General features: G+C 38.5%; 2 protein-coding genes across 2 annotated transcripts; both read left to right on the top strand.

Moving 5' to 3' along the window:
* Window positions 1-1620: 1620 nt before the first annotated feature.
* LOC103707039 (uncharacterized) lies at window positions 1621-10189 on the top strand. Its single transcript, XM_039128067.3, has 9 exons — window positions 1621-2031; window positions 3713-3913; window positions 4070-4172; window positions 4256-4335; window positions 4432-4509; window positions 6597-6688; window positions 7506-7617; window positions 7792-7917; window positions 9974-10189. The coding sequence occupies exons 1-9, from the start codon at window positions 1741-1743 to the stop codon at window positions 10088-10090; spliced, it is 1200 nt and encodes a 399-aa protein (XP_038983995.1). The 5' UTR covers window positions 1621-1740; the 3' UTR covers window positions 10091-10189.
* Window positions 10190-14716: 4527 nt separating this feature from the next.
* LOC103707064 (Kelch repeat-containing F-box family protein) lies at window positions 14717-22689 on the top strand. Its single transcript, XM_039128066.3, has 2 exons — window positions 14717-15636; window positions 21543-22689. The coding sequence occupies exons 1-2, from the start codon at window positions 15192-15194 to the stop codon at window positions 22502-22504; spliced, it is 1407 nt and encodes a 468-aa protein (XP_038983994.2). The 5' UTR covers window positions 14717-15191; the 3' UTR covers window positions 22505-22689.
* Window positions 22690-25192: the final 2503 nt, after the last annotated feature.

A 25192-nucleotide genomic window follows, 5' to 3' on the forward strand; every position in this document is an offset into this window, starting at 1 on the left:
CTTCCCTTAGTGCAATCACTCAAATCATTGTGGGAATAGCGGTTCGTATTTTAGATTCTTAGATATTGTTCTTATGTTCTCTTTATTTTTTTGATAAAAAATAATAGATTATTAAGAATTTTGAAATTGGGGTTGTAAGTGTTTTACTTTCATTAACAATGAACAAAACTATTACAGAATCTTCTATTTGTACTAATGAGATTCAATCATCAAACTCTGGTTGAATTTCTATTCTAATTAAAAAAAGAAATGTGGAAAGCCTGGTAAAGTACATTTTACTTTTTTTTGACTAATGTATTTAAGTCTACTGTATAAAGCCTTTATTTATAATAGTGAGATTTGCTTTTTTTTTTTTTCAGAAATTGGTTGAAATAAAAATTTTCAAATTTAGATATGAGCTAGATTTGGACTTTTATATCAATTTTGTTTGTATCATATTTTAACTTTCTCCTTGAATGGAAGCTATGGCCTTTCAAACTTTTGGTCCATGGATCAATTGGATGTGGCAGATCCCTATCTCGACTTTGAACATAAGAAACTTATGACTAAGGAGTTACAATTTTTTTTTAAAATATATGTTTTATGCATTTGATATATGTAAGGATATAAACTTGCTAGTTGTTATCAGCTAATATTCCTACATACAATGGAATTGTTGTCGTCTTGTTTTAACGCAAATAAATCTAAAGTTAAATGACCAGTTACTAAATGTCACACACAATTACTAAATTGATATATATGGATCAATTGTGTTGCCTTACAATTTCTGTCACGCCCTGAATCTATAATACTGTCAGAAAATTTATTACAACCTCAATATTATTAAATAATAATGGTCTCAATTCATAACAAGTAATAAATTTTGCCTCTTCTTAAATTAACAAATAATGAGTTTTTATATTCTTCCTCTTAAAAAAATTTATCCTCAAAATTAACATACTTAAGCTTTAAAAAATTGAAAATACTCAATTCTTATCTTATCCTCAAACTCTTAAGTAGTTTCCAAAATTGTAAAATAAATCCAAACCTAAGTCCTCCACCCATCGCACTTTCGTGACGCAAATATGATAAAAATCTACTGAAATATTTCATTTCGCAAAATAATTTTCGAATTCATGAAACTCTAAAATTGGTCAAATTTCATAAATTATAACCCAAACACAAATTGTCTATTGAAAATCAAACCCTATAGTTTATTTCTGATGTGTCAGAAAGTATGCAGCTATATTATGTAGCTGATTCAGATGTTGGGTTCGGAGCATGGGAACTTCGGACGTCCGGAGACAAAATAATTTCTAAATCCTAGCATGTTGATCAACTAAAAAGGCATCGATGACAGTCTTGCACAATTCCACATGATTAAATGCATCCACCACTTTTGCATGCAGGCCTAAATACACCAAAATTCCAAACAAGAATTAAAAAGTATCACATGCTGCTGGCATGCCGGCACCGCACTCGCACGTGCTGGCAACCAGACAGGGAGAAAACAAGACCGTTGTGGTTGACAGGCGGGACCCACGTAATTCAGATTCGGAAGGATCCCTTCCTTTCCGCATAGAACAATCCTATGCGACTAAATCGTGTACGTATAATATATCTAGATCTATATATATCGTGACTCCCCCTCCTTGTCCCCCCCTCCCCACCCTTCTCTCTCTTTCCAACCTACGTACGCTAAATAGCGAATCTTTCCGCACTCCGCCGTCCCCCAATCCTTCGTCTTCTAGGGTTTCCGCCATGGAGGCCCTCTCGAGTTCTACTGTTCCCTGCAGGGTTGTCAAAGCTGTTTCGGCCCGCCAGCCGACGAGCCCTGCTCTATCCAAGATCCCTACTTTTCGATTGGGATGCGCAAGAACCGGCGAAAAGTTTGAATCTTCGCGGCTGTGGAGGGCTCAATCGAGTGCTCAGAGGTCTGGGTGGTTATTGCGAACCGCTGCCCATGACGTTTCTTGGGGTACTGGGGAAGAGGATGGGGCATCCGCTAGTGGGTTGAGCTCTGTTGCGGATGAGGACTCATCTTGTTTTGAGGTTGTTTCCTTTCCCGTTGTTGGATTTTATGCATGACTAAATGTTTGAATTCTTTTTCTTGTGTTTGGAGTTCATATATTCGTTTTGAACACATTCTTTGATGGATAATAAGGCCCGTTTTTGTTGTTCAGAAAATTAAGGCGTGGGGTAATATTAGTCTTAGCTTGAAGAGCATCCGGGTGGAGAAAGAATGGATGTTATTTCCTCTTTCTTTCTATTTTTATGACTATTTTATCTTAATTAAAGAAAATAGAAGGCACTTCTTCCTTTAAAATACCAATTTTACATTCATAACCAATATCAGGGACTTAACCAGTTACAGTCTTGCGTACCAAGGGCAGCACGACAGCTCATCTATCACAATCCCAACTCAATCTTGTAAGTTTATGAATATTGTATCTCTGGAAATCTCATAAGCCTGTGATAATTGGACAAGGCAAACACGGAGTTGGTTTCTTGATTTTGTTATTATCTCCATGCACCTTGCATCACTTCCGAAAGCTAAGCTTTTCGTCATCTTTGTAGAACAAACCATCGTGTTGATTTTTCTCTAATCTCCATAAACATTAAACATGTAAAAGAAGTCACAGATTCCTCTGCTTTAGAATATACAATTAGAGAAGAATCGATATCATTGATTCAATTCTAGGTGTGACAGTTGTCCTGCATCTAACTTGACCATTGGTTCATCTTTTTCTATAATTACACTGAAAACAGATTTCAATTATTAAGATCCAAAAATTGGAACTTTCTGATTGCTCTCATGTTTATGGCTTTACTAGTTCCACTGGAACCTAAACTTGACCTGCTTCTGCTCTTATATTATACTTCTGAAGAGTGTGTTTCTCATTGTGTTTGCTTGCTGATTATTTCTTTATCCAATACTTGAAGTTCTTTTAGCTGAGTTGGGGGATCAAGTTCTTAAAGTCCAGCTCATTAAAGTTCAATCATCACACTGGCTGGGTTTACCCCTGCATACATAACATGTTGTGCTTTTATCTTGTTCTTGACTCTCACATTAATTTTAGTTTTATTATATGTGAGCAATAGCTCCGACATTGTTGGTCTTTTTGTGTAATTATGAATTGATTGAGGTGTTTCAAAGTCGAAAGGAGTAAAAACTTGTTCAAGATCACAAGATAAAGGTTTGAGCTGATAGCGTAGGAGCTATGCTGTTTTCTATATGGATAAAGCTAAGCATCCTACATTATGAGGAGTTTTCCCTCCTTTCAATTCAATCATCTACTAGGAATTAAAAAACTATCTTGATGGATCCTCTTGCATTTTTAGAAGTAATTTAAAAACATAATTCTCCGTAGTTACTGGGAATTACTAGAATCAGATGAAAACAAAGGTGGAAGTGGAATAGTGTATCTAATCTGACCTGCTCAAAACACCCATGTCTAGTGGGGGTTAAGCTGTTAGATTCTCTTTTTTGGCATTGAGAATTGTAAAAATGTGCATTATTGATCACCAAGTGACTTATTTCAATTCACCATCTACAAACATGATAAATGATTTCCGCATTACTATTGGTCTTTCTTGAATTTGAGGGTCCGTCAAGCAATATGAGAGATAGGTCGTTACTATTCTGGTTAAAACAGCTTAAAAAATTTCTCCCTGTTTTGTTCAGTGAATCTACTAAAGAACTGTCCCGATGCCTCCTTCAATATCTTTGTAGGGTAACTTGGTTCAGAATGGCAGCCATGCAAGTGGCATCACTGAGTTATCAGAGATGGTAGCACCTGCCACTTTTGGAAGCGGGGCAGGTGGATCTAAAGCTGGGCTTTTCAGAACACCCATTTCTGGTGGCGTACAAAGTGCAACCTCTGTTCACGATTTACCTCGACCAGCCTTGGCTGTCCGCAATCTAATGGAGCAGGTAAGCTTTGATCTAAAGCAAGGATAATGAACCTTGTTGTACCGAATCAAATAATTCTTTCTTTCTCGTCTTTATTCTATACTGTGATCTTATTAATCTTATGAATACCTTGAAACTCTATGCTCTGCTGCTGTTATTCTGTGTCGATAAATCAAGGCCAGATTTGCTGATCTCTGCACTTTAATGTCTCGGATGCATCATCATCGTGCGGGATACCCATTTGGTTCATTAGTTGATTTTGCGACTGATTCAATGGGCCGTAAGTAAGCTAATTATTTTCTGCAAGCTCATCCAAGGTGCGTTTGCTTCATGGGTGTAATTTTTGCTTCCAACTTTGCACAGATCCTATTTTTTCACTCTCTCCATTAGCCATCCACACACGTAATCTCTTGGCTGATTCAAGATGTACAGTTGTTATACAGGTGCAATTTAGCTTTGTGCTTATAATTATCATCTTAGGAGTACTAGAAGAACAATCTTTTGTTTTTCACTCTGCTGAAAGCTACTTTGATTCACAGATACCTGGATGGAGTGGGCTATCAAATGCACGTGTGACAATATTTGGGGATATCTTCCCACTTCCTGCTGATAAACAGGTTCTTTCCAAGTTGTATTTGTATTTTCCTGACCATTCCATTTTTATGCAAACTCTTCACTACTTTATCAATAAAAAACCTATATTTGATGTATCCCCTTTTAATTTCAACTATTTATGTGCTCAAACAAACATCTTAATCCCAATATGTTCTTTATCAGAACTAGTGTACAGGAATGTACACCTGCATATTTTAGGAAGAAATTGAGGTCAGTCGACAATTTAAATTCATTTGGAAGGAGATAGGTCTTTTGAAGGTTAAGTGTAGGAGCATTAATTAAACAATTAGACATGGAATTTTATTTTTAATATCTATGATAACATCCACCTGAAAAAAATCGCTCCTTTTAATATAGTACAGGTCGTGGTCTATGAAATCGGTATTAGAAATCATATTGATACGACACGGTATGCATTCTGTACCGACAAAGGTTTTTAGTTCCTTTTTTTTCACTCTTAATCATGGTACTGTCCGAAATCGGATGGTATGGGATGGTTCCGTTCGGTTCCAACCAGTATGAACTAGTTCAGTTTATACACCGAATTGAACCTTGATACTGTACTAGTACCTTGCCAATATGGTCCAATGCGGTTGGTACAGAGCAGTTCAAGGTGGCATGGTAGACATTATAGGTATAAACTCACATGGATTCATCAACCATCAATACCTATAAGGAATTGTAAGTTAGTCAACCAACTTCATATAGATCATTGATATGTTGGGTTGGACTCATCTTGAGTTAGAAACGAGTACATTAAACTAAAGATGTGTCGCATTCGTAGAAAGTAAAGGGGAAAGGAAAATGCTTGTGATCATGTGGACACGTTCAGTTAGTCTAGAACTCCAATGAGGGGTCTTAGGTGCAGTGACTTTCTTAATGTTTGCACCAATGGTTGGAAACTTTTCCTGCTCTTGGTACCACTTCAGGATGCTTCATAGATCTCCATGATCAAACCTAGTCTGAAAATCTAATAAATAGTTAATTTGTTCTCCTTTCTTTATCTTTCCATATTAGTTAAACTAACACCATCAAGCTAACTTACAGTTTTATTATTTTTTTTTTTTTGAGTATGTAGAAAATTGATCAAGTGATCAAGCTTTCTGTATCTTATCATTTTATACGACTGTCGTTATTCTAAAGCAGCGCCTGAATCTGCTCTTTCTTTAATACCCTATCATGTAAATCTAAGACTGAATCTCATATTCAGTTATCAGATACTAGAGGAAACTTGAGGCTTGGGTTAAAAGCAATGAACAGTATTTCATAGGCATACCATTCCAAAGAAGTTGGTTTTTGAAAGGTTCTTAAGGTGCATCAGGACTCACTAACCTTTTATTTGTTGACTGTGGTGTCTATATGAACGGAATTTACAAAATCTAACCTCCTAAGAAAAGAAAATCAGCTCTCCTGCCTAGGCCAACACTAAAAGGGTAATCACTACACAGATCAAAGGCGATGATCCAACCCCTACCCTGTGGGTATGATATACCAAACCTCTGAAAAATTAACCTTCCACTGACCATGTTGTTCATTTTATCCAAATTCCAAAATGAAGGAAATAGGGAATAAGAACTTTCAAATCTTTAAGTTATCTGTTCCAAACAGACCCCATTTACCTGATAACTGTGGACTGATTCTTGCTTTGCAATTTATCCTCTGAAAAATTCGTGCAGACAAGCTATTGACGTTGAACCATTTGGCTTCAGTTGCACATTTTCTATCATCAGCAAGAAAATGTTAGGAGAAACTACTTAGATCATCTGCTCATGCCTGTAAACAGCTTCATCATTTTGACGTACTCGAATGGCCTCATCCTTGGACTCCTTTCATTATCTGCTCCTTGTAAGTTGCAACTAACTGAAATGTTTTGAAGGAAACTAGTTGGATCAGCACATTCTCTTCCTTCAGGAAAAAAAGAGCACATGCAACCATTTCTTTTAGAATTGTCAGCAAGTTTTTCATAAAGTTTTCAATTGTAACATACTTATTAGCTCCTGTTGATACTTATTGGTGAATAGATTTCTTTACCCTGTCAGACAAATGTTTCATGGATGTTTTTTTAAAAAGGAATTTTTACCAAGTTCAGGAATGGGCTCGTCAGCAGTTTAAAGCAAAACACCAACAATGGGCGTCTCAACAGTGGGGCAACTTTTACTATTATAGGATGGACAACATTAGGTTTGTCTATGAGCTTCAGTTTCTGCCAAAGTTTGATCTTGCACCTGAACAAGAATCTGATAATACCTGTTATGAATTTCAGATTTTCACACATATTGCTTATAACATGTATACGCCGCACTTAAACAAGAACCATTGCTTTTACCTATTTGACAAAACAATATATGTACTTAGGTGAACTTGGAGCTCGCAACTGTCTCTCTCTTGTAGGTTTTGGTGTCAAGACTATACATGAGGATGATGTATGCATGAGAACGTGCCTCTAACTCTGCATGTATCACAAAGAACAAATGCCATTGAGGACAATGGGAAATTTAAAAAGGACGAAAAAGAAGTGCAAAAAGGCTGCAATCAAGGACAAAAAAAATTGCTTTGTAAACAGTGGTACTGAACAAATGGCATCAAGGACTTCTAAAAACACAAAAGGGTAAAGGAAAAGAACAAGAACATTGGTAATTAAGAATAAACATGCAATTTATTATCTATATGATGGGCTGGGTTTGAAGAAGACAGGAATGGGCAAACCAGAAATATAAATCAATTAATATAGAATATGATTTTTGTGGAAAGATGAGGAAGATAAAGTAAATGGAATAGCTATTTCTTGAAGTTGTTAAATTTCTTTGCCATTGTTTCTGTTTTATGAATACTTGTTATTTTTGTTATACTTCTGTTAGTATTCTTCTTGACCAACTAATGATCAACATTGTTATTGCTCATAATCACTTATTTGATAGCAAATGATATTATCTTATTAACTAACAAGAAACATATGCTGTTATATACATGGAATTGATCAATACTTGCATATCACCAGCGACATATATTTCATTGGAGGGTTTGGCACTGTTGCATGGGTAGATGTCAAGGAATACGAGGCCCTTCTACCTGATAAGATTGCGGTTGATGGTGGAGAACAAAATTTGAAGGTGTGCTTTGATTGCTATATTTGCTGCATTCAACACATCAATTTAGTTTAATTTCTTTTGATCACTGTTATATTTAAATATTGCAATCTGATCAGAGGTTCCAGGAGTGTCAAATATTTAAAGATTTTCCTTTTAATTATCTGCATGATGAATTTTTCCCCTTTTCTCCCAAAGGAACTGAATGCGATGTTCTCAAAATCACTCAAAGAAATAATATCAACTGAAATGGAGATAGATGATGCTGCTTTCATATCAGTAGACAGCAAAGGCACTGATATCCGGGTTCGGCAAGGTGCACAGGTATCATAAGGTTGCAGCATATGCTTGCAATTAATTTAGCTTTGGACTTGTTTCCTATAGCTGGCTCTGAGAGCTTTCAGAGAGTTAGCCAAAAGGATGGCTGCTTATATATTCAATATATGCATTTCTCATAATTTTCATATAGGTTAAAAATTTCATCCTCCAAGCATGAATTTGCCAATACTTTGTGCCCAGCATGTTTGAGAATCAAAGTGCTTTGATTCTTATGATCAGTAAATTAATGTGCTCGCTAAGTGATCCATGCAAAAATGCTCCTCATTTTCTGCCATGATGAACCATGCAAGAAATTCTGTAGTGTTGTAAAAATGTCATGACTAACAAAAACAGCTGTGCCCCCTTGTTATCCTTTTCTGGCCTAGGAGGGTTCAAAATGAGATTGTCCTTATCCAATTAATCCCGATCTTGGTTCCTAACTTATTCAACTGCATACAAAATAAGTGTGTTTATCTTTGCATGTCCTCTAAAGTGGCTAATCAAAATCAAACAACAAAATTGGCTCCGACCTTTCCAAATTCATGTGCCCAATTCGGATCTGAAGGTATGGGTTTGTTCAGATGTAATTTACATCTGTATGTCAGTTTGAATGGCAAATAAAGAGCACCTTCTTTTGAACATTTTGCAGACTAAATTTTGAAAGCTAAGAAAATACAGACATAATGGCATGCATCTTAATTTATTAATTTTTTATGTCATGTGAAGCTGTTTGATTCAAAATATTGTTTCTTATTTCTTCTCTCGCATCATGGCTTCTCTAAAAAATTGGTTTGCATGCATCTTGAAAGTTTTGTTCAAGTCCAGTGGAATCTCTTAAACAAATTGATTGTAGAGTTGACCTTATGTGCTCTTCAAGCTTCGCTTATATTCTCCCAATGACATGTCTTTAACTGCTGCTTCAGAACAGCTAAGAATCTTGTTTCATGGTCTTTCTGTAACCCTGGATGTGCAGGCTTTCATCAATCTGACCTGTAATTTGTAAAGCTTGACATTCTTGTTGTTGCTGCTCTTCTTTGAATTTTATGACTTCCAAATATTTGATCTTACCTAGTATCATGGTAACGAGCATTTTGTAATGAAATAGGACGTGTTTTCCCAAATTGAGAGTTTACATGAGTGCTAAACTATTAATGTCGACTCCTTTTTTTTTTTTTTTTGCATGAGAGAGAGAGAATTTAAGTCCACTAGACCCTCTTAAACAGATAGATTTAGAGCTGGCCTTATGCGCTTTTCAAGCTTGGATGGTGCTCTCTCATTGTCATGTCTTTGACTGCTGCCATGGAACGGTCAGGAATCTTGTTTTATAATCTGTTGGAGCATGCATCTGCTCTACATGTGCAGCTTTTGTCAAGAATCTGACTTCAATATATAATGGCTGAGGATCTTGTTGTTGCTCTTCTTTGAAACTTTATGACCTCCAGCCGTTAGTTTTTACATAGTGTTATGGTTACTAGCATTCTCTGATGAATTAGGATGCATTTTCCCAAAATTGAGAGTTTGCAGGAATTCATTGTAGAGTTGGCCTTATGTGCTCTTCAAGCTTGGCTTCTGCTCTCTCACTGTTGTGTTTGACTGCTGCCATGGAACGACTAAGAATCTTGTTTTATAATCTTTCTGTTGGAGCATGACATGTCTAATGATCTACCCTAGATGCGCAGGTTTTGTCAAGAATCTGACTTGTAATTTGTAACGGCTAAGGGACTTGCCGTTGCTTTTTGAAATTTTATGACCCCCAGGCGCTAGTTCTTACCCGGTATTATAGTAACTAGCGTTCTGTAATGAAACAGGATGTGTTTTCGCCAAACTGAGAGTTTACCTGAGTTTGAAACTATCTACATCTACTCTAGGTTTCTATTTTTTCCCCCTCTTTTGTTGAGAGATTTTTCTTTCTAACATATGTTTGTGAGTGCCTCATTATAGTATTTATCAGTTTGAATATCTATTTCTACAATGTTCTATTTATCCATTTATGGGTAATATGGGTAGACATTATCATACTATGTACTATGCTTGCTGAGAACATCTCCTTTCCTTGGTGCAGTTCAACATTCAAAGGCTATCATTTAAAGTGGAACATGGAGTTCAGACTCTGGATGAAGCCAAGGCAGCACTTCAAAGGATAATTGATGAGCATTCAAGATCACATAACAGGAGTTAAAATGTTTTAACTTCTTTACCATTTTTATGTGATAATTATCATTAAAAATATATTTTTATCTACGAAACAAGGAATACAAATGATGATTTCTTGAACTTATTTTTAACTGTTTCTCTTCATGAAACCCTCATGGACCGATTGACTTGGATTTTTTTTCTTGAAACCAACCAGTGAATGGGTTGTGCAGGGCTGATAGTGAAATATGTGGCTTCCAGGATGTTTGTACTTGTATCTAAATTGAAACAGACTATAAGCTTTCATCACCACCAGCCAAAATTTACATGACATCTTATTCTTCCATCATCTTTAGACCTACAATGAATCAATGTCGAGCCTTACTGATGCCTAATTTTGATTCAGGGGTCTAATGAATGCCGGCATTACATAAAAGACATTTGAGCTTATTGCTTATTTAGAGATTTGTCTATATATATATATATATATATATATATATATATATATAAAAGAAATAATTTTCTAATCCGCTGACTAATCCGCGAATAGGTGTAATTTTCTATTTGTAAGCGACCGGGCCATTCAAAATTTTGGAATTGTCGTACAAGTCCAAACTTCCGCGATTGCTTTATCCTCCCATGTCTCCTGAGTCCGAGTTGGGCACTGGGCCGGGCCGCCCACGGCCTGGCACGAAGCGGGCCGTGCCACGCTAGCTACAGTACCGGGCCGTGCCTGGCACGGCCCATTTAAGGGGGCCGTGCTGGGTCACGGGTTTCTGGCCTGCGGGCCGAGCCCGGCACGGCCCGCTTCGGGCCTGGGCCGGCACGGCCCGCTCTTGGCCCGCGGGCCATGCCGTGCTTGGCCCGCGGGCCAGCCCGACACGGCCCATAAGGGCTTGGGCCGGGCCAGGCACGGCCCGTCTCCATAAAAATTAATGCTTCATAAATTTTTTTAATAAATTAATAAATATTGAAAACTAAGGATTTATTAATATAAAGCCACCTTAATGGTGGGGGGTTTGGCATAGACTCCTACTAGTTTATTAATTTAAATCAAAATGGTACATGAAGGGAGGTTTGGACCTTGGTCTGACCTCCAGAATACAATAAGAAAGGGCCGAGGTTTGGACCTTGGTTTGACCTCCAGAATACAATAAAAATGTACAATTATAAAAAATTAAGAAATCTTACTAATCATCAGTGATTCAGTGAATCAGTATTCACTCTTCAGTAGTGTTTGTATCATCATCATCAGAGGATGTTGTATTATGTCCACCTTTATCTTGAAGTCTTGCCTCAGCATCCAACCAATCTTTGAAGCAGAGAAGCATCTCCACCGTTTCGCCCGTCATCCTACTTCTCTTTTCGTCAAGAACACGCCGACCTGCACTAAAAGCGGATTCCGATGCTACCGTGGACATTGGCACAGCTAAAATATCACGTGCAATTGCAGACATAACACGATATTGATTTTTAACACTCTTCCACCAAGATAATACATCTAGATTCTCTATTTGATTTTCATCATATGCAGACTGAAGATCATTTCGTAAATAAAATTCTAGTTCACTACTTAAAGATGAAGAAGATGAAGATAAACTTGAAGCATGTGTGTGTTTTCTCTGTGCAATGAATGAAAAAATAGATGACGAACGAGAACTACTAGAAGAAGAAATAGAGCTTTGTACGGAAAATCTAGATCCACGAATTTTTTCATCATATATAGCATAAATATCATAAAGAAGTTGTTTTACCTCATTTTTAGCAGGTTCAGGATCTTGATTCATATTTTCACAGTATGCATCAAGTAAAATTAGCACGCCATTCAATTTAACTCTTGGATCAAATATAGCAGCTAAGTTATGCATTGGACATATCTTGTCCCAATACTCATTCCATTTAGATTCCATTTGGTCAATAATAGGCATTAAAACATCATCATATCTATGTTCTGCAAATTTTTGACTAATTATATATGCTTGTTGTAAAAATGAACATGAAGTTGGATAATAAATACCAGAAAGAACATTGGTAGCATTATAAAAACTAAGCAAAAAATCTTCCAAAATTTTTTCTTTATTCCAATCAGTTTCAGTCAATGTAAAGCCTAATCCACGATCATTAATATATGCACTTAATAAGTTTTTATATGGGTATGCATCATGTATCATGCTATATGTTGAGTTCCAACGAGTAATTACATCAAGTTTAAATTTTTTAAAACGTTTACCATGATTTATACATAGTTCCTTAAATTCTTGAAGTCTTGATCTTGAAGCATGAATAAAAGAAACTGCATTTCTAATTTTTGAAATCACATCTTGAATCATGCCCATGCCAGCTTGAACAGAAAGATTTAAGATATGACATGCACATCTAATATGCAATAAATTTCCATCTAACATGGGATGCAATGAGTCTTTTAATAATGTAACAGCAGAATTATTATTAGATGCATTATCAAAAGTAATAGACATAATTTTATCATTAATATTATATGAACATGCAGTTTGATAAATGACATTTGAAATTTGTTGCCCAGAATGTGGAAAATCAAAAGCACGAAAAGCAAGAATACGTTTATTTAATTGCCAATCATTATCAATATAATGAGCAGTAATGGCAATAAAACAATTACTACCTACAGATGCTGACCAAATATCAGAAGTTAATGAAATTTTTACATTTAAAGTAGAAAGTGTTTCAATTAAACTTTGTCTCATTGCTAAAAAGTTAGTCATAGCTACTCTTCTAAATGTACGCCTACTAGTTCTTTTGTAAGCAGGTTGTAGGTTTAATTGAACATATTCTTCAAAATTAAAAGATTCACATAAACTAAAAGGTAATTCATCCTTAACTATCCATTTTACAAGTGCTTTTCTTTGATTTTCATGATTATATGCAAAATTACCTACAAGTAATCCCCCTTGTATATTAAGGGTACTTTGAGTTTGAGCATGAAAATCATGCATCCTATGACTCTCTTGATGTCTTTTTAAATGCCCTGTTCCCCCACTACTACTACAACTATAAAGTTTGGCACATTTTTTACATTTAGCTTTCCAAACTCCATCAACCATAACTCTATCAAATTCATTCCATACAGCACTAGTCCTCTTACGAGAAGAGGTTTGATCTTCACTCGGTTCACTAGTTCTAGAGGAACTAGGAACATGGGGTTGGAGATTAGTTTCTTCTCCCTCAGAAACAGGAGGAATGCCAAAATGACTTTCCTCAAAAGAGACATATCTAAATTAATGAATTCAAAAAGTAAAAACTAACCACAAGGAGGAATTGAGTAGAGGGTCGGAGGGCAGAGGCAGAGCCGAGATTCTGAGCTTCCTCTTGTGCTCTCAACAGGAGTGACCTTCTCTTCTCAACAGGAACCTCCTCTTGTGTAGCACTTGAACACTTGCTAAATGTAAACTAAAAATTAAATTGCTAGAAGAGCACTTTAGAAGAGAGAAATAATAATAGTAGAGAAGGAGAGAATAGTTGGTTTGGTGTGGTGAGAATGAGAGAGGAAAGGGCTATTTATAGAAGCCCAAAATTTTTTTTTTCTCAAAATACCCCTCAATTTAGCCGTTTTTGGACTGTTGGGAGGGGCAATTTTGGAAATTTCCCAAAATAGCCGTTGGAAACGGCTATTTTTCTCCCCCCCTCTCCAGACGGGCCGTGCCCGGCACGGCCCGGCCCGTCTCGTGCCGTGCCCGGCCCGGCCCGCCAATAGACGGGCCTGAGGCCGGGCCGGGCTTCCGTTCTGTGCTGAACGGGTCGGGCCAGGCACGGCCCGCTTCATAAACGGGCCGGGCCAGGCACGGCCCGTTTAGACCTCGGGCCCGGTGGGCCTGGGCCGGGCCGGCCCGGCACGGCCCGATGCCCAAGTCTAGTCCGAGCTATGCGTCAGCTTGATAGTATTATCCTCAGGGCCCACAACCCAAATCCGGTCGGCCAAGTGTCACCACCACCACTTTGCGGCTCTTCATTTTACCCGCAGGCCGTACTTTTTCTAGAACTTTCCTCTACTCTCCTTTTGCTGCTGCCGCCGTTCTCCACTAGCCAGCTTTGTTGGATACTTAGGAATTCTTAACAGATTTTTTTAGAGGCTAATTTGATTTGTGGGAAGCATATTTCCTTCTACAAATATAATTTTTAAAAAATAAATTTTTAGAAAAAATATATTTAGAAAAGTATTTTTGATATGTTTGGTTGATCATTGAAAAGTGGCAGACTTTCAAAATGCTTATGTTTGGTTGACTATTTACCTTTTTTTTTTTTAGTTATGTATAATTTTTATTATATATTTAATAAAAATTAGATTTTTAATATTTTTTTAATGTTGAAAGATTTTTTTAGAAAGAAATAAAAATAGAGTAATTCCTACCTCAGGAAAAAGTAATTTTTTCATATTTCTAATGAAATTTTTTTTTTATGAAATGTGAAAATCATATTTCTATGAAAATATAAATTTTTCGTCCCTCTTTTTTGAAAACTCCAACCAAATAAAAAGCATCTCATTACTTTTTCATTGATCTTGCCTCTCTTTCTTTCTTTCTTTCTTCTTTTTTTATTTTTTTATTTTTTATTTTTTTTTTTTTGGGACCAAACGAGCTCCTAGATTTTTTTTTTTTTTTTTTCCCTAACAAGTAGTACAACCATCTCCCTCACTGTTCTACGCGCTCTTATTCTTCTTCCGATATTCTCCCATCTCCCTCACCATTATGTTCTCTCTGACCACCATCTCTTTCTAGCTTTCTCCCCATCTTTGTCTCCTTCCCTTGCGAATTGTCATGTTACCACCCCACTCACGCATTCTCTCCATAGTCCAAAAACTCCAGAGTGCTCCATTTCAAACCTCTCCATCATTGCACATTTATGCCCGCATTTGCCCTCCCCACCCTCCATCCTTATCTCCAAACACTAAGTTACTGCTGCATTTACCAAGATACCGCTTCATCCCAGGTTCCCAACTTTCATATCAATACCCCACCACCCTCCCAAGCTCAAAGTTACCAAACTGTCCTCAAAAACCACCGCCTTTAGCTTCATTACCTTCCTCGCCTCCATGAATCCCACAACTGAAACAGAGCACCTCCCACCCCTCCCCCACCACCACCACCACCAGGAGCTTGAAGAGAGCCCACCCCATGGCTTCAGCCCGAGGCTCCAAGACCTCCCCCTCTTCTCCCTCCTCCTCTTCTTCTCCCCCTTCCTACTACTCTCCCAGTATCACCCACCTGGACTATGACCGCCTCTTCTCCATCCTCCACCTCCTCCCCCCTGAGTCCATCCTCTCATTCTCCATGACCTGCAGGAGGCTCAGATCTTTAGCCTCCTCAGACTCTCTCTGGGAGTCCATATGCAGGAGGGATTGGGGCAGCAGCGTCGTGGACGCCCTCCTCGCCTCCTTCTCTGCCCGCGAGAGGAGGGAGTTGTCTTGGAAGAGGCTCTACCGGCAAGTTTCCCAGCTGGGCTCGCTCTCTTGCCGCAGGTTATCGTGCAACGATGGGATCTTTCCCAAGCCCCGGGCCTCCCACTCCCTCAATTTCGTCTCCGATTGGCTCGTTCTCTTCGGTGGGGGCTGCGAAGGAGGTCGGTCTTTTTATCCTTTCACTATCCCAACTTTTTTGCTCGATAAATCCAAGCTTTTTCGGTTGATTTTAAACTCGGTATCGGATTCACTGCTTGATGGATTCTTTTCAGCTCGGATTTAGGATCACCAATCTGCAATTAATACGAAAAAGAATTGATTTTGCTAGAATTGCTATTTATGCATGAGCAGTAGTTAGATGCTTGTGGTTCTTCTTGAACTGCTGGTTATTTGAGTGTAGGTTCAAAACCGTAGCATAGCTTGACGAGTCCTTTCTGGTGTCCAAGGTCAAAGCTTGGGATATAATTTACTTAGGAAAAAACTTGGAGCATAAACTATTTAGGGAGGTTTTAGGAAGTTAGCTGGTCATCATTAACCTTCTAACAGAGATATTTTCTTGCTTGTCTTGCTTGTTCCCTTCCTTCTAATCCCCATGGCAGATCTTAATGGCAATAAGCAAACCTGCAAGTGAGGAATGAGTGAACCCGAGAGCATTCAGGGTTGAAATTTACATCACATAAAGTGATGAAGCTTTTAACTTCTTTTTCTTCCCCCACTTTGCCTAATTTCTTCTTCTTCTCTTTTCCTTTTTTGCCCCCCCCCCCCCCCCCCCTCGACCACATAGTTTACTCTCATCATCCAAATATTGCTTCCACATATAACAAACAACCAAGGATCTTGGGCTATTGCACGTATGGGGCAGTGCATGGATTTAGCGCTTGGTACCTTGAATATTCTGCATAGGATGCTGTAAATGCACCTGGTTTTTTTTTTAAGACTCCAAGCCCATATTTCTTGATGCTTCCAACTCTGTTTCCATAGTTTGTCAGAACCAACTGACCAAAAAATTGCAAACCACAAAGATCGTGGAGAACTTCAAAGATGGTAATGATTTGCTCGTAGGGTTGCACTTTTGATAGCCGAGAGAACCAAAAGTCAGGGTTGGTTCCCAAGGAGGTTTTGGTAGTGGCAACACCATGCACCACTCTCCAACCTGACAACCGATGGCTTCACAAATACCATTTGAAGAAGATCATGGCCTTGGTACGGTGGTTGATATTCCTATGTTAATAGTGAACATGAACATGGTTGATTATTTTGACCAAGTAGGAAAGCGCAAGTAACTGTTTTCATTGCAGTAAATAAAGCACCATTGGCACTTTTTCTGCTCTACCAGGCGTGCCAGAAAAGACTTGTGGCACTTTTCCATCCTATCCGGACGAGCACAAGACAGCTTGGGCTCCTAGGGAACTCAATTGGTTGGTGGAAAAAGGCGCCCTTCACGGCAACAAGGTTGGTTTACACGGGCGTACTTTCAGGATCTGATCAATCAGAAAGATGATGATGGGGATCGAATGAAGGATAGAGAGTAGCTATCTTGATCTTCAAGGACTTTCGTCACCACCATGCCAACATTCGAAGGTGGATAAGAGAGTGCAGCACTGGGCTACAGTAAGGGCGTAGCGCTGGGCTATGGTAGGAAGGTGTAGCACTGGGCTATGGTAGGAAGGTGTAGCACTAGATTACAGTAGAAAACTAAGTTACGTCTACTCCTAGGTTAGAAGGTAGAGTAAAACTAAGATAAAGGATAATGATGCATTTGATTAATTGTTGAAGGATCCCTATATAAAGTATAATTTCAATACTTATACTAAAATAAAATAACTACCCACTATGACTGTTATCCATGTTTGCTTCCACTTCTGGCGGTTATGGTAACTAAAGCCAGTTGTCTCCCATTACTCCACGTCCTGACTTGGTATCACTGGTCAAGCCGATAGACCGTGTACCACTTGTTAGGCTGATGGTCATGCTCAATCAGCTGAACCCCCTGTCGTGTCTCTATTCAGCCTGCTTTAATCAGCATATTGTCATTCCATGTATTCCGCCTCCAGTGGGATGATCTCGATTTGATCTTTATTGGAATATCTTTAGTTAGCTCCTATACAGTTCCCATTTGGTCTTTAGCTCTTGGGATGCCCATTATATCTGTTCTCACTTTACCGTGTAGCCAATTTAAGCACGTCTCCTACGTGTCAACCCGATTAAGGATGTGGTGTAAACAATCACGCATGCATGCATGCGCACATGCACCTTATATAGAAGCAATGCTCTCATCCTGCCCCTTTGTTTTATTTCATTCTGCAGAAGCTAGTGAGTGTAAGTACGGAGAATTTTATTTTTTGTTGTGCAGAAATTCTTGAAAAGAACCAAAAAGATTAAACTAATAGATTTAAAAAATATGGGCATTTTTAGATGTTTACAAGATGTGCAGCACCTATACTTTAGCTCTCAAAACCAAAGAAATTTTGCAGGGTTTCCAATAGCCCATGCTATATCTTGAAATACCGAGGGCATCACATATTCCATCAAGGCCTAATCTTGAGTGGCAGTGATATTGACTATGGGTTTTTGGTCTAAAGACATGTTCTTCACAGTTTCAATCCCTTTAAGAAGGGTTTAGTTTTGCCTTGAAAGTGCATGACTAACCTGTCAAAAGAAAAAAATTGATGATAATTCAAAAGAGGTCTTCAAAAGGAATATCAGCATGAAAGAGAGAAGAAAGGTAATTGAGGATGAATTTTCCAATTGATTTGAGAAACCTTGATGTTGCTAGATGTGATAACAACAACTGTATGTGCATTCTGGTCACCATGAAGAATAATGACTGGTGGTGATAGCAGCAGAATTTCTTTCTTACTTGATCGTTAGTATTAATAATATAAGCCTCAAAAATCATATTGCATTCAAATGGTGGAAAAGAAGTAATGGCTTTTATTAACATTCTCTTCCATAACATGATGTAATGAAAATTCTGAAATGACAATTAAGGCTTATGCTTCCATTGGTGAAAAACCAAACAACATCCTATTATATTTTAGTGAAATAAAGGGGGAGGTTATCAAATTCATGTTCCTGCATTCTCTTGGTCATTCCAGATGGACAGTTCCTAATCAGTGCTATATATGTTATCAATAAGCATGCTAGTAGTGTCTAAAGTGGGAATCTACAACAGTAAAATTATAGGCTCGATATGAACAAGGTGGCAAGTAGTCTCTTTAATATCTTGAGTACCACATCTGAGTTAGCATTTAACTTTATTTTGGAAATATATAGCTAAATCACCTTTTTTTGAGACCCTTCTTGCGAAAAGAAAGTTTGTTAAGTAAAGTGCCAGGAATCTTACTTGGTTGAGATGCTATAGAGCACTTGCTCATATTGGTTACTTACAAGATAGCCAACACCAGCTTTTCCATTGATCAGCTAGACCTAAGGACTCATGATTATATTATCTGACTGATGTATCCGTGTATGAAGTGCTTCAGCTATTGGCATTTGCAAAACTTAGGTCTTTACTTCCATCCCCATCTGCCAGTTACTTCTGATTTGAAAACAGCTTGTCCACTTGTGTTTGGTGCTGTGCTTGTTCCATAAACTCAATTGCCTTTAATACTTTACAACTGCAGAGTTTTTTTTTGACCTGACCTTTGAAATCCTGGCATTCGGTTAAACAATATCTCCCATTAAGACAAGCCTGTAGCTACATTGTTCTAGTAGCTCAATGACATCTTGTCTTTGCCCTTTGAAGTAAACTAAAGCCATCTGGAGAGTATATGAAGGATACTCATCGCAAAAGTTGCTTTGATTAAGTATTGGACCTCTTTAGCACACTCAAAATTTACATTTATCAACAGTGATTTTCTGGTCATATCAAGGATTTAGTTATTGGCTAGTTCTGGTTTATGCCAACTCAGCACCAGTAGCATGTACAATACCAGACCAATACCAGTATCCAGCATTGCATCCGTACTGAGAACTGGGTGTACCAGCCTATATAAACCTGTTCTGTTTTGCATTGTCCCATATCAGTTTGACCACTGCTGATATGACGATACCGAGTAAAAGTTCTTTATTTAGCTTAAGCATGGCAAGACGTGTTGGCACAGGATGCTTCTGCTAGCCAGTGCCAGCATTCCTTGTACTAGCAGCACTTAAATCCTTAGTCACAAAACTAGGCCGTGAAACAAAGAGCTTGTAACGAGCTACCCAAGAGAAACCTTCTAAACAAATATATGAATTTTTTACTGGAAAATACTCCATTAACTGCTCCAGAAGAAGATCATCATTGTTAAGGTTCTGCTCAAACTGCATATACATCAGTTCTGAACAGTTTTTTGAGTACAACAACTCATGTCACTCATGTCAGATTGTTTTCACTCTCCATGTATGATTAAAAATCTATTTCTACGTCTTTGTGTATCAACTATGGAATATTTTCGCTCACTTGATCCAGCAGGCCTCATATGGAGTGATAAAACTTGAAAGTGCTAGTAAGCCAGGTATCTGTATAAACAATCAGAGAGTTCCAACTGCTCATGTATTTCCTATGTGATTCTGATGATTCGATCCCCCACGATGTCGCACCAGACTTGACTATATAATCTTGGTGAGCATTTACCATATATGTGTTTGATGAAATTTTAACCCGTGTCTGTTATATCAGGTCTTGTTTGATTGAAACTTCTTTCCCCAAGTCCTTCAATCATTCTGCAAATCAATGACTGATTCACAAAGTGAGGCCAATTGTCGTATGCTCCAACTCATGGGAAGTTTCCGTACTCTAATTTTAATAGTTTGCTGGCCTTTTTAATTTGACAGATAAGCCATTTATGATAGTCGCAAGAACCACATTGTGGATATGTCATTAATACAAGTGGAAGGACAAATTTCATCTTTCGATATGTGTTTGAAAGAAGATACTCTTGCATGATATGGCAGTTTCTCCTTTAGTTTTAAGAAACTGATCCTATCCTACCTTCATGACTTGTTTATAAATCCATCTATCTTTTTCAGAAATCATTTCTTGGGTATTGATGTTCCCAGGCTGGGTGATATTTACAGTAATTATTAAAGGTTTAATGCTCTAACTGCTAATGTCACAAAAACTCACCCTAAACACGTGGGATGAGAAAATTCTAATGCCATCCAAAAAAGCTAAGAAATCAGAGGCTGGTAAACGTTAATGCGAGTCACTGTGACCTGCTGTTCTTGCTTATTTATATGTTAGTAATGTGAACCTGAACTCTCTGACTTGACATTTCTGTGACTTTATTTGCTCATCTAAAGGTTAGGATCCGTGTTTTCACTTTTCTGTTCCTTATTCCTTTGACAAAAGCTGGTATATCTTGATATGATCAGTTTCCCATATTTCCTTTGGATAGCTTGCGTTTTGGATGACTCCTTGGTGCCTAATATCCTTGTCATTTCTTGTGTTTAAGAGTTATTGTCTCTTGACACTGGTGCAGTGGATATATACGAAGGATAAGGAAAGCATAAGGTTATCGAAAATGCATATAAAGTGGATGACTAATTGGAAATAACATAGACTTTCCGTGTTGCAAAGTAGTCTCTATCTATTTCTGATGATATCTCCTTATATACAAGAGTTAGCTTTGACCATTTCAATACGTGCTGTTGAAATTTAAAAGCATGCTGGTAGAATTATAGGGAAATGTACCTAATTGGAAAGATTATTCTTTTCATGTAGATGTTCACCGGATCAAAGAGTTTTTGCTATTTAATCAGCAAAATTTTGAAAATTAACGTTCCTGTATAATCCAATGTTTCAGCAGAATACTGTTGATAGATTCATTCATATTTTTATGTAACGTGATGGTTATGTTTTTGAAGAGCATGGCGGTTTTGGAGCATTAGTGTTTATATTATCAATTTTGCTATAAATTTTTACATACTTATGCAGATTATGATTCAGACAAAATCTGCATTGTTAATGAACTAAAGCCTTTTAACTTCTACTTTATATAGATTTATAGATAAGATTGACGTTACTAGCATGGCCATATGTTTCTTTTACTTTGTTCTAATCTGAAAGTCTTCTCCTCTTTAGGGCGCCATTTGGATGACACATGGGTGGCATACATTGGAAATGGATTCAACAGGGTACTAAGTTGGCAGCATGTCAATTCAGGCATCCCAAGCGGACGTTTTGGACAGACCTGCACCCTAGTCGGCGACTCCCTCGTTCTCTTTGGTGGCATCAATGACAATGGAGTCCGCCTAAATGATACGTGGGTTGGGCGAGTCAAGTGCGAAGGACCACTTGAGCTCAAGATCTCATGGAGACTACTTGATGTGGGCCCCCTTGCACCTCCTCCTCGTGGAGCCCATGCCGCATGCTGCACTGGAGACAGGAGAGTGGTGATCCATGGAGGGATTGGACTGTCCGGCCTACGACTGAGTGATACTTGGCTTCTGGATCTATCGGATGACCTTAGATCTGCTAGATGGCATCAGATCCCAAATGTCCAGCCATCACCTCTGCCTCGTTCAGGCCATTCACTGACATGGATTGGTGGGACCTGCATGGTTCTTTTTGGCGGAAGGGGCTCACGTTATGAGGTGCTCAATGATGTATGGCTCTTTGACATCGGTAGAGACCATCCTGAATGGAAGGAGCTCAAATATGATCTATCCAATGTACTGGGTGAGATGCCCCTTCCACGGGTCGGTCACTCGGCTACACTCATATTGGGAGGCAGGGTTCTGATATATGGTGGAGAAGATTCACAGAGGCACCGGAAAGATGACTTCTGGCTTTTAGATATCAGTTCTCTAATGAGGTTTCGGTCAGTTGGTCCTAAGAAAACATCAAGAATAATGTGGAAGAAGTTACAGGTTGAAGGGCAGTGCCCTGATTACAGGTCATTTCATGGGGCATGCACCGACCGGTCAGGGCGGTACGTTTACATGTTTGGTGGGATGGTCAATAGCGTTGTTCATCCTGCTGAAGCCTATGGGTTGAAGTTTGATGGGGAGCTGTATCAAGTGGAGCTTGTGCTGCAGTTGTGAAGCATAGAAACATAAGTCCAGTTACTGTAGTCATGTGCTGCAGTTTATTGTACTAAAGAGACTGTCATCAGAGTATCAGAGTGCTGAATCTAATGTATAGATACCAGTAATCTGATGAGATGCAGCTCGCTGTCAGCACCTATCAGCTAAAATCCTTATTCTTTTATGCAGGCTAAATTTTCCAACCGTATTTCTTCAAAAGGTGCAGGAAAGTTTGTTCTGCTTTAATCTGGGTATGGTATGGTTGCATGTCTCTGAAAGCTTTGAAGTTGTACCGTTCTGTTCCGAGTCTTATATTTGAATTCATGTGCCTACAGTCTAAGAGTTTGTGCGTGCGTGTGTGTGTGTGTGTGTGTGTGTGAGAGAGAGAGAGAGAGGGAAACCTTGTCGATATAAGTATCCTTGTCCAAGGACTTGGGGATGCACCACCGAAAACTTGAATGTGAAATCTCGGCTTCTCAGGTGGAGCATAACCAATAGGGCAATGCTGTAGAACTGCATTTAGAGCAATCATATTGGAGCCAGTCCTTTTTAGGAAGCTTTTCTGAAGGGGGAGCGAGTCCATAAATTACAGTACCAGTAAGATCTTGGCCTGTTCTTTTTAAGAAGGTTTTTTTTTTTTTTGAAGGGTGAACAAGTCCTACAAGTTCTACAAGATGGTGGCGGCAAGAGGCAGGAGAAGACAGTCTCCATTGCTATGAAGCTCTCTCCACTGAGAACCAGAAGTCTTCTACTAACACAATCACATCGATACTAACATGCTTCCACTGGTGAGGACCATCCTCCCTGGTCCCTTCAATGCTGACAACTAGTGAGAATTCAAAGATTTGGGGACCAATGATGATCAAATATCGTGGTCCCTATGAGCATGAACGTAATTATTTGTCCAATCCACCTCATCTATTGCTCGAGAATATTTAACAATTAAAAGCCTTCTCAGGTATGTACATTTGTATGCTCTGAAGAGGATGCTTAAAATTCTCCAGCGGAGATTTCGTTCTTATCTGAAAGCAAGATATAGACGCCAGAGATTACATTACATGATTGAAGAGCTAAATTACACACATTGAGCAGGGACTAAGGTAGAGTTGATGGATTTAGTGAGGAGCATTGATTGAATCGGTCCCATCCAGGTCCACACTTTGGACTGAACCCATGCCTGACAGAGCACGGGAAAATAATATGAACTCACCAATGAGCCTGTCTGCATGCATGTCCTCACGTGCATGCGAGCGCACAGAAAGCTACTGCCAGATCAACATTCTCAATGAGGTCGGAGACAAATCGCTGTCAGATCAATACACGATGGCATCACTCGGGAATCACTGTCAGAGAATAAATCACTGTCGCGATCAGCTTGGGTCCATGGAGACAACTCATGGTCCCAACAAATGATACTTTAGGAGGAGATATTGCCTATATCAAGTGAAGTGAGCAGACTTCCTCTAAAAAAGAAGGTGGACAAACACCAATCTTATGGTTTCGATCTGCAAAAACAAGCATCTTGGAGTTCGTCTCGTTGGCTGTCACTTCTTCATCTCTTTAAAAGTGAAAAATCAAAGTGTCCTGAAACAGAATGTTCAAATCATTCTTACTGGCCTCATCCAACTCTGCTTTCATCTTTTATCTCTTTATAACCGTTCAAACCTGTACAGGCGCTTTCCATATCAAACAATTTTCCTTTCATTTCATCTTATGTTCTCTAGTGTTTGTAGTTGCTAAGATCTTTGTATGCTCATGAGCATTCCCATCATCAAACCAATCAAATGTTCTAATCCCTGCAGTAAGCCACTAAGTTCTTAAAGAGATTAAGCGGACCAAGTCTTCAGGGCATTTGATGGCATGATACTTCGATACCATATATTAACCTTTCCAACTTTGTTTAATATTATGCGATCCTGATTCAGGAATGGTATGGTATACTCTCATTACCAGTTCAAATGGTAAAAGTTCATAGTTCCGGCAAGTAAAATGCCTAAGTCAATTCCATGAGATAAATGATAGACATTGGCATATAAGAATAAAAATAAACATATTCCAACAGAAGAATATCAAGACATTTATAATCATCCTTCTGAAAGGGATGTGAAGATGATAGCAGAACGGCTCCTTTGGCATACTTGAGCACCGTGTGAGAGCAGCTCTTGGAAGGAGCTCAATGTGTTCTTTGTACATGGAAAAATGGAAGCCAACACAGGAAGCCTTGGTGAAGGGAGTAGGAGAGAGCAACCGGTATCAATTAAATATCAACTTGAGGAGTTGCAGTTCAAATGGCAAGGATCAACAACCATTCACATGTATCCAATACAGCCAAGTGAAATTCAAGGACATACAATACTGCAGCAGAAGACCTAAAGCAGCAAGAATATAGTGAAATGCCACTGATCCCATTGCAAGAAACATTAATTTTTCAATACGCACTGTTGGGTTTTCCATTCATTCTGTCGTCCAGTCAACAAAAGCAGATTGATCAAGAAGAGCTGAAGGATGATACAATAATATAAGGCAAACTATACCGTGCTACTGGACTCACTTTACAAATGTTCCACCACGAAGAAAGAGGTTATCGATTGAATAATTCAGGAAGATGCCATTGTGACAGAACACCTGGCCATTTATTGGGGGCTGACACCTAGTTCAGTTGACATGCTATACACATGCAAGAAAGAGCAGAGAAGATTTCAAGAT

This window comes from Phoenix dactylifera, chromosome 11 (assembly GCF_051530095.1).
Source record: "Phoenix dactylifera cultivar Ajwa chromosome 11, Ajwa_hap1_PhDact_Kaust_v1.1, whole genome shotgun sequence".
In the NCBI taxonomy this organism is placed as follows: domain Eukaryota; kingdom Viridiplantae; phylum Streptophyta; class Magnoliopsida; order Arecales; family Arecaceae; genus Phoenix; species Phoenix dactylifera.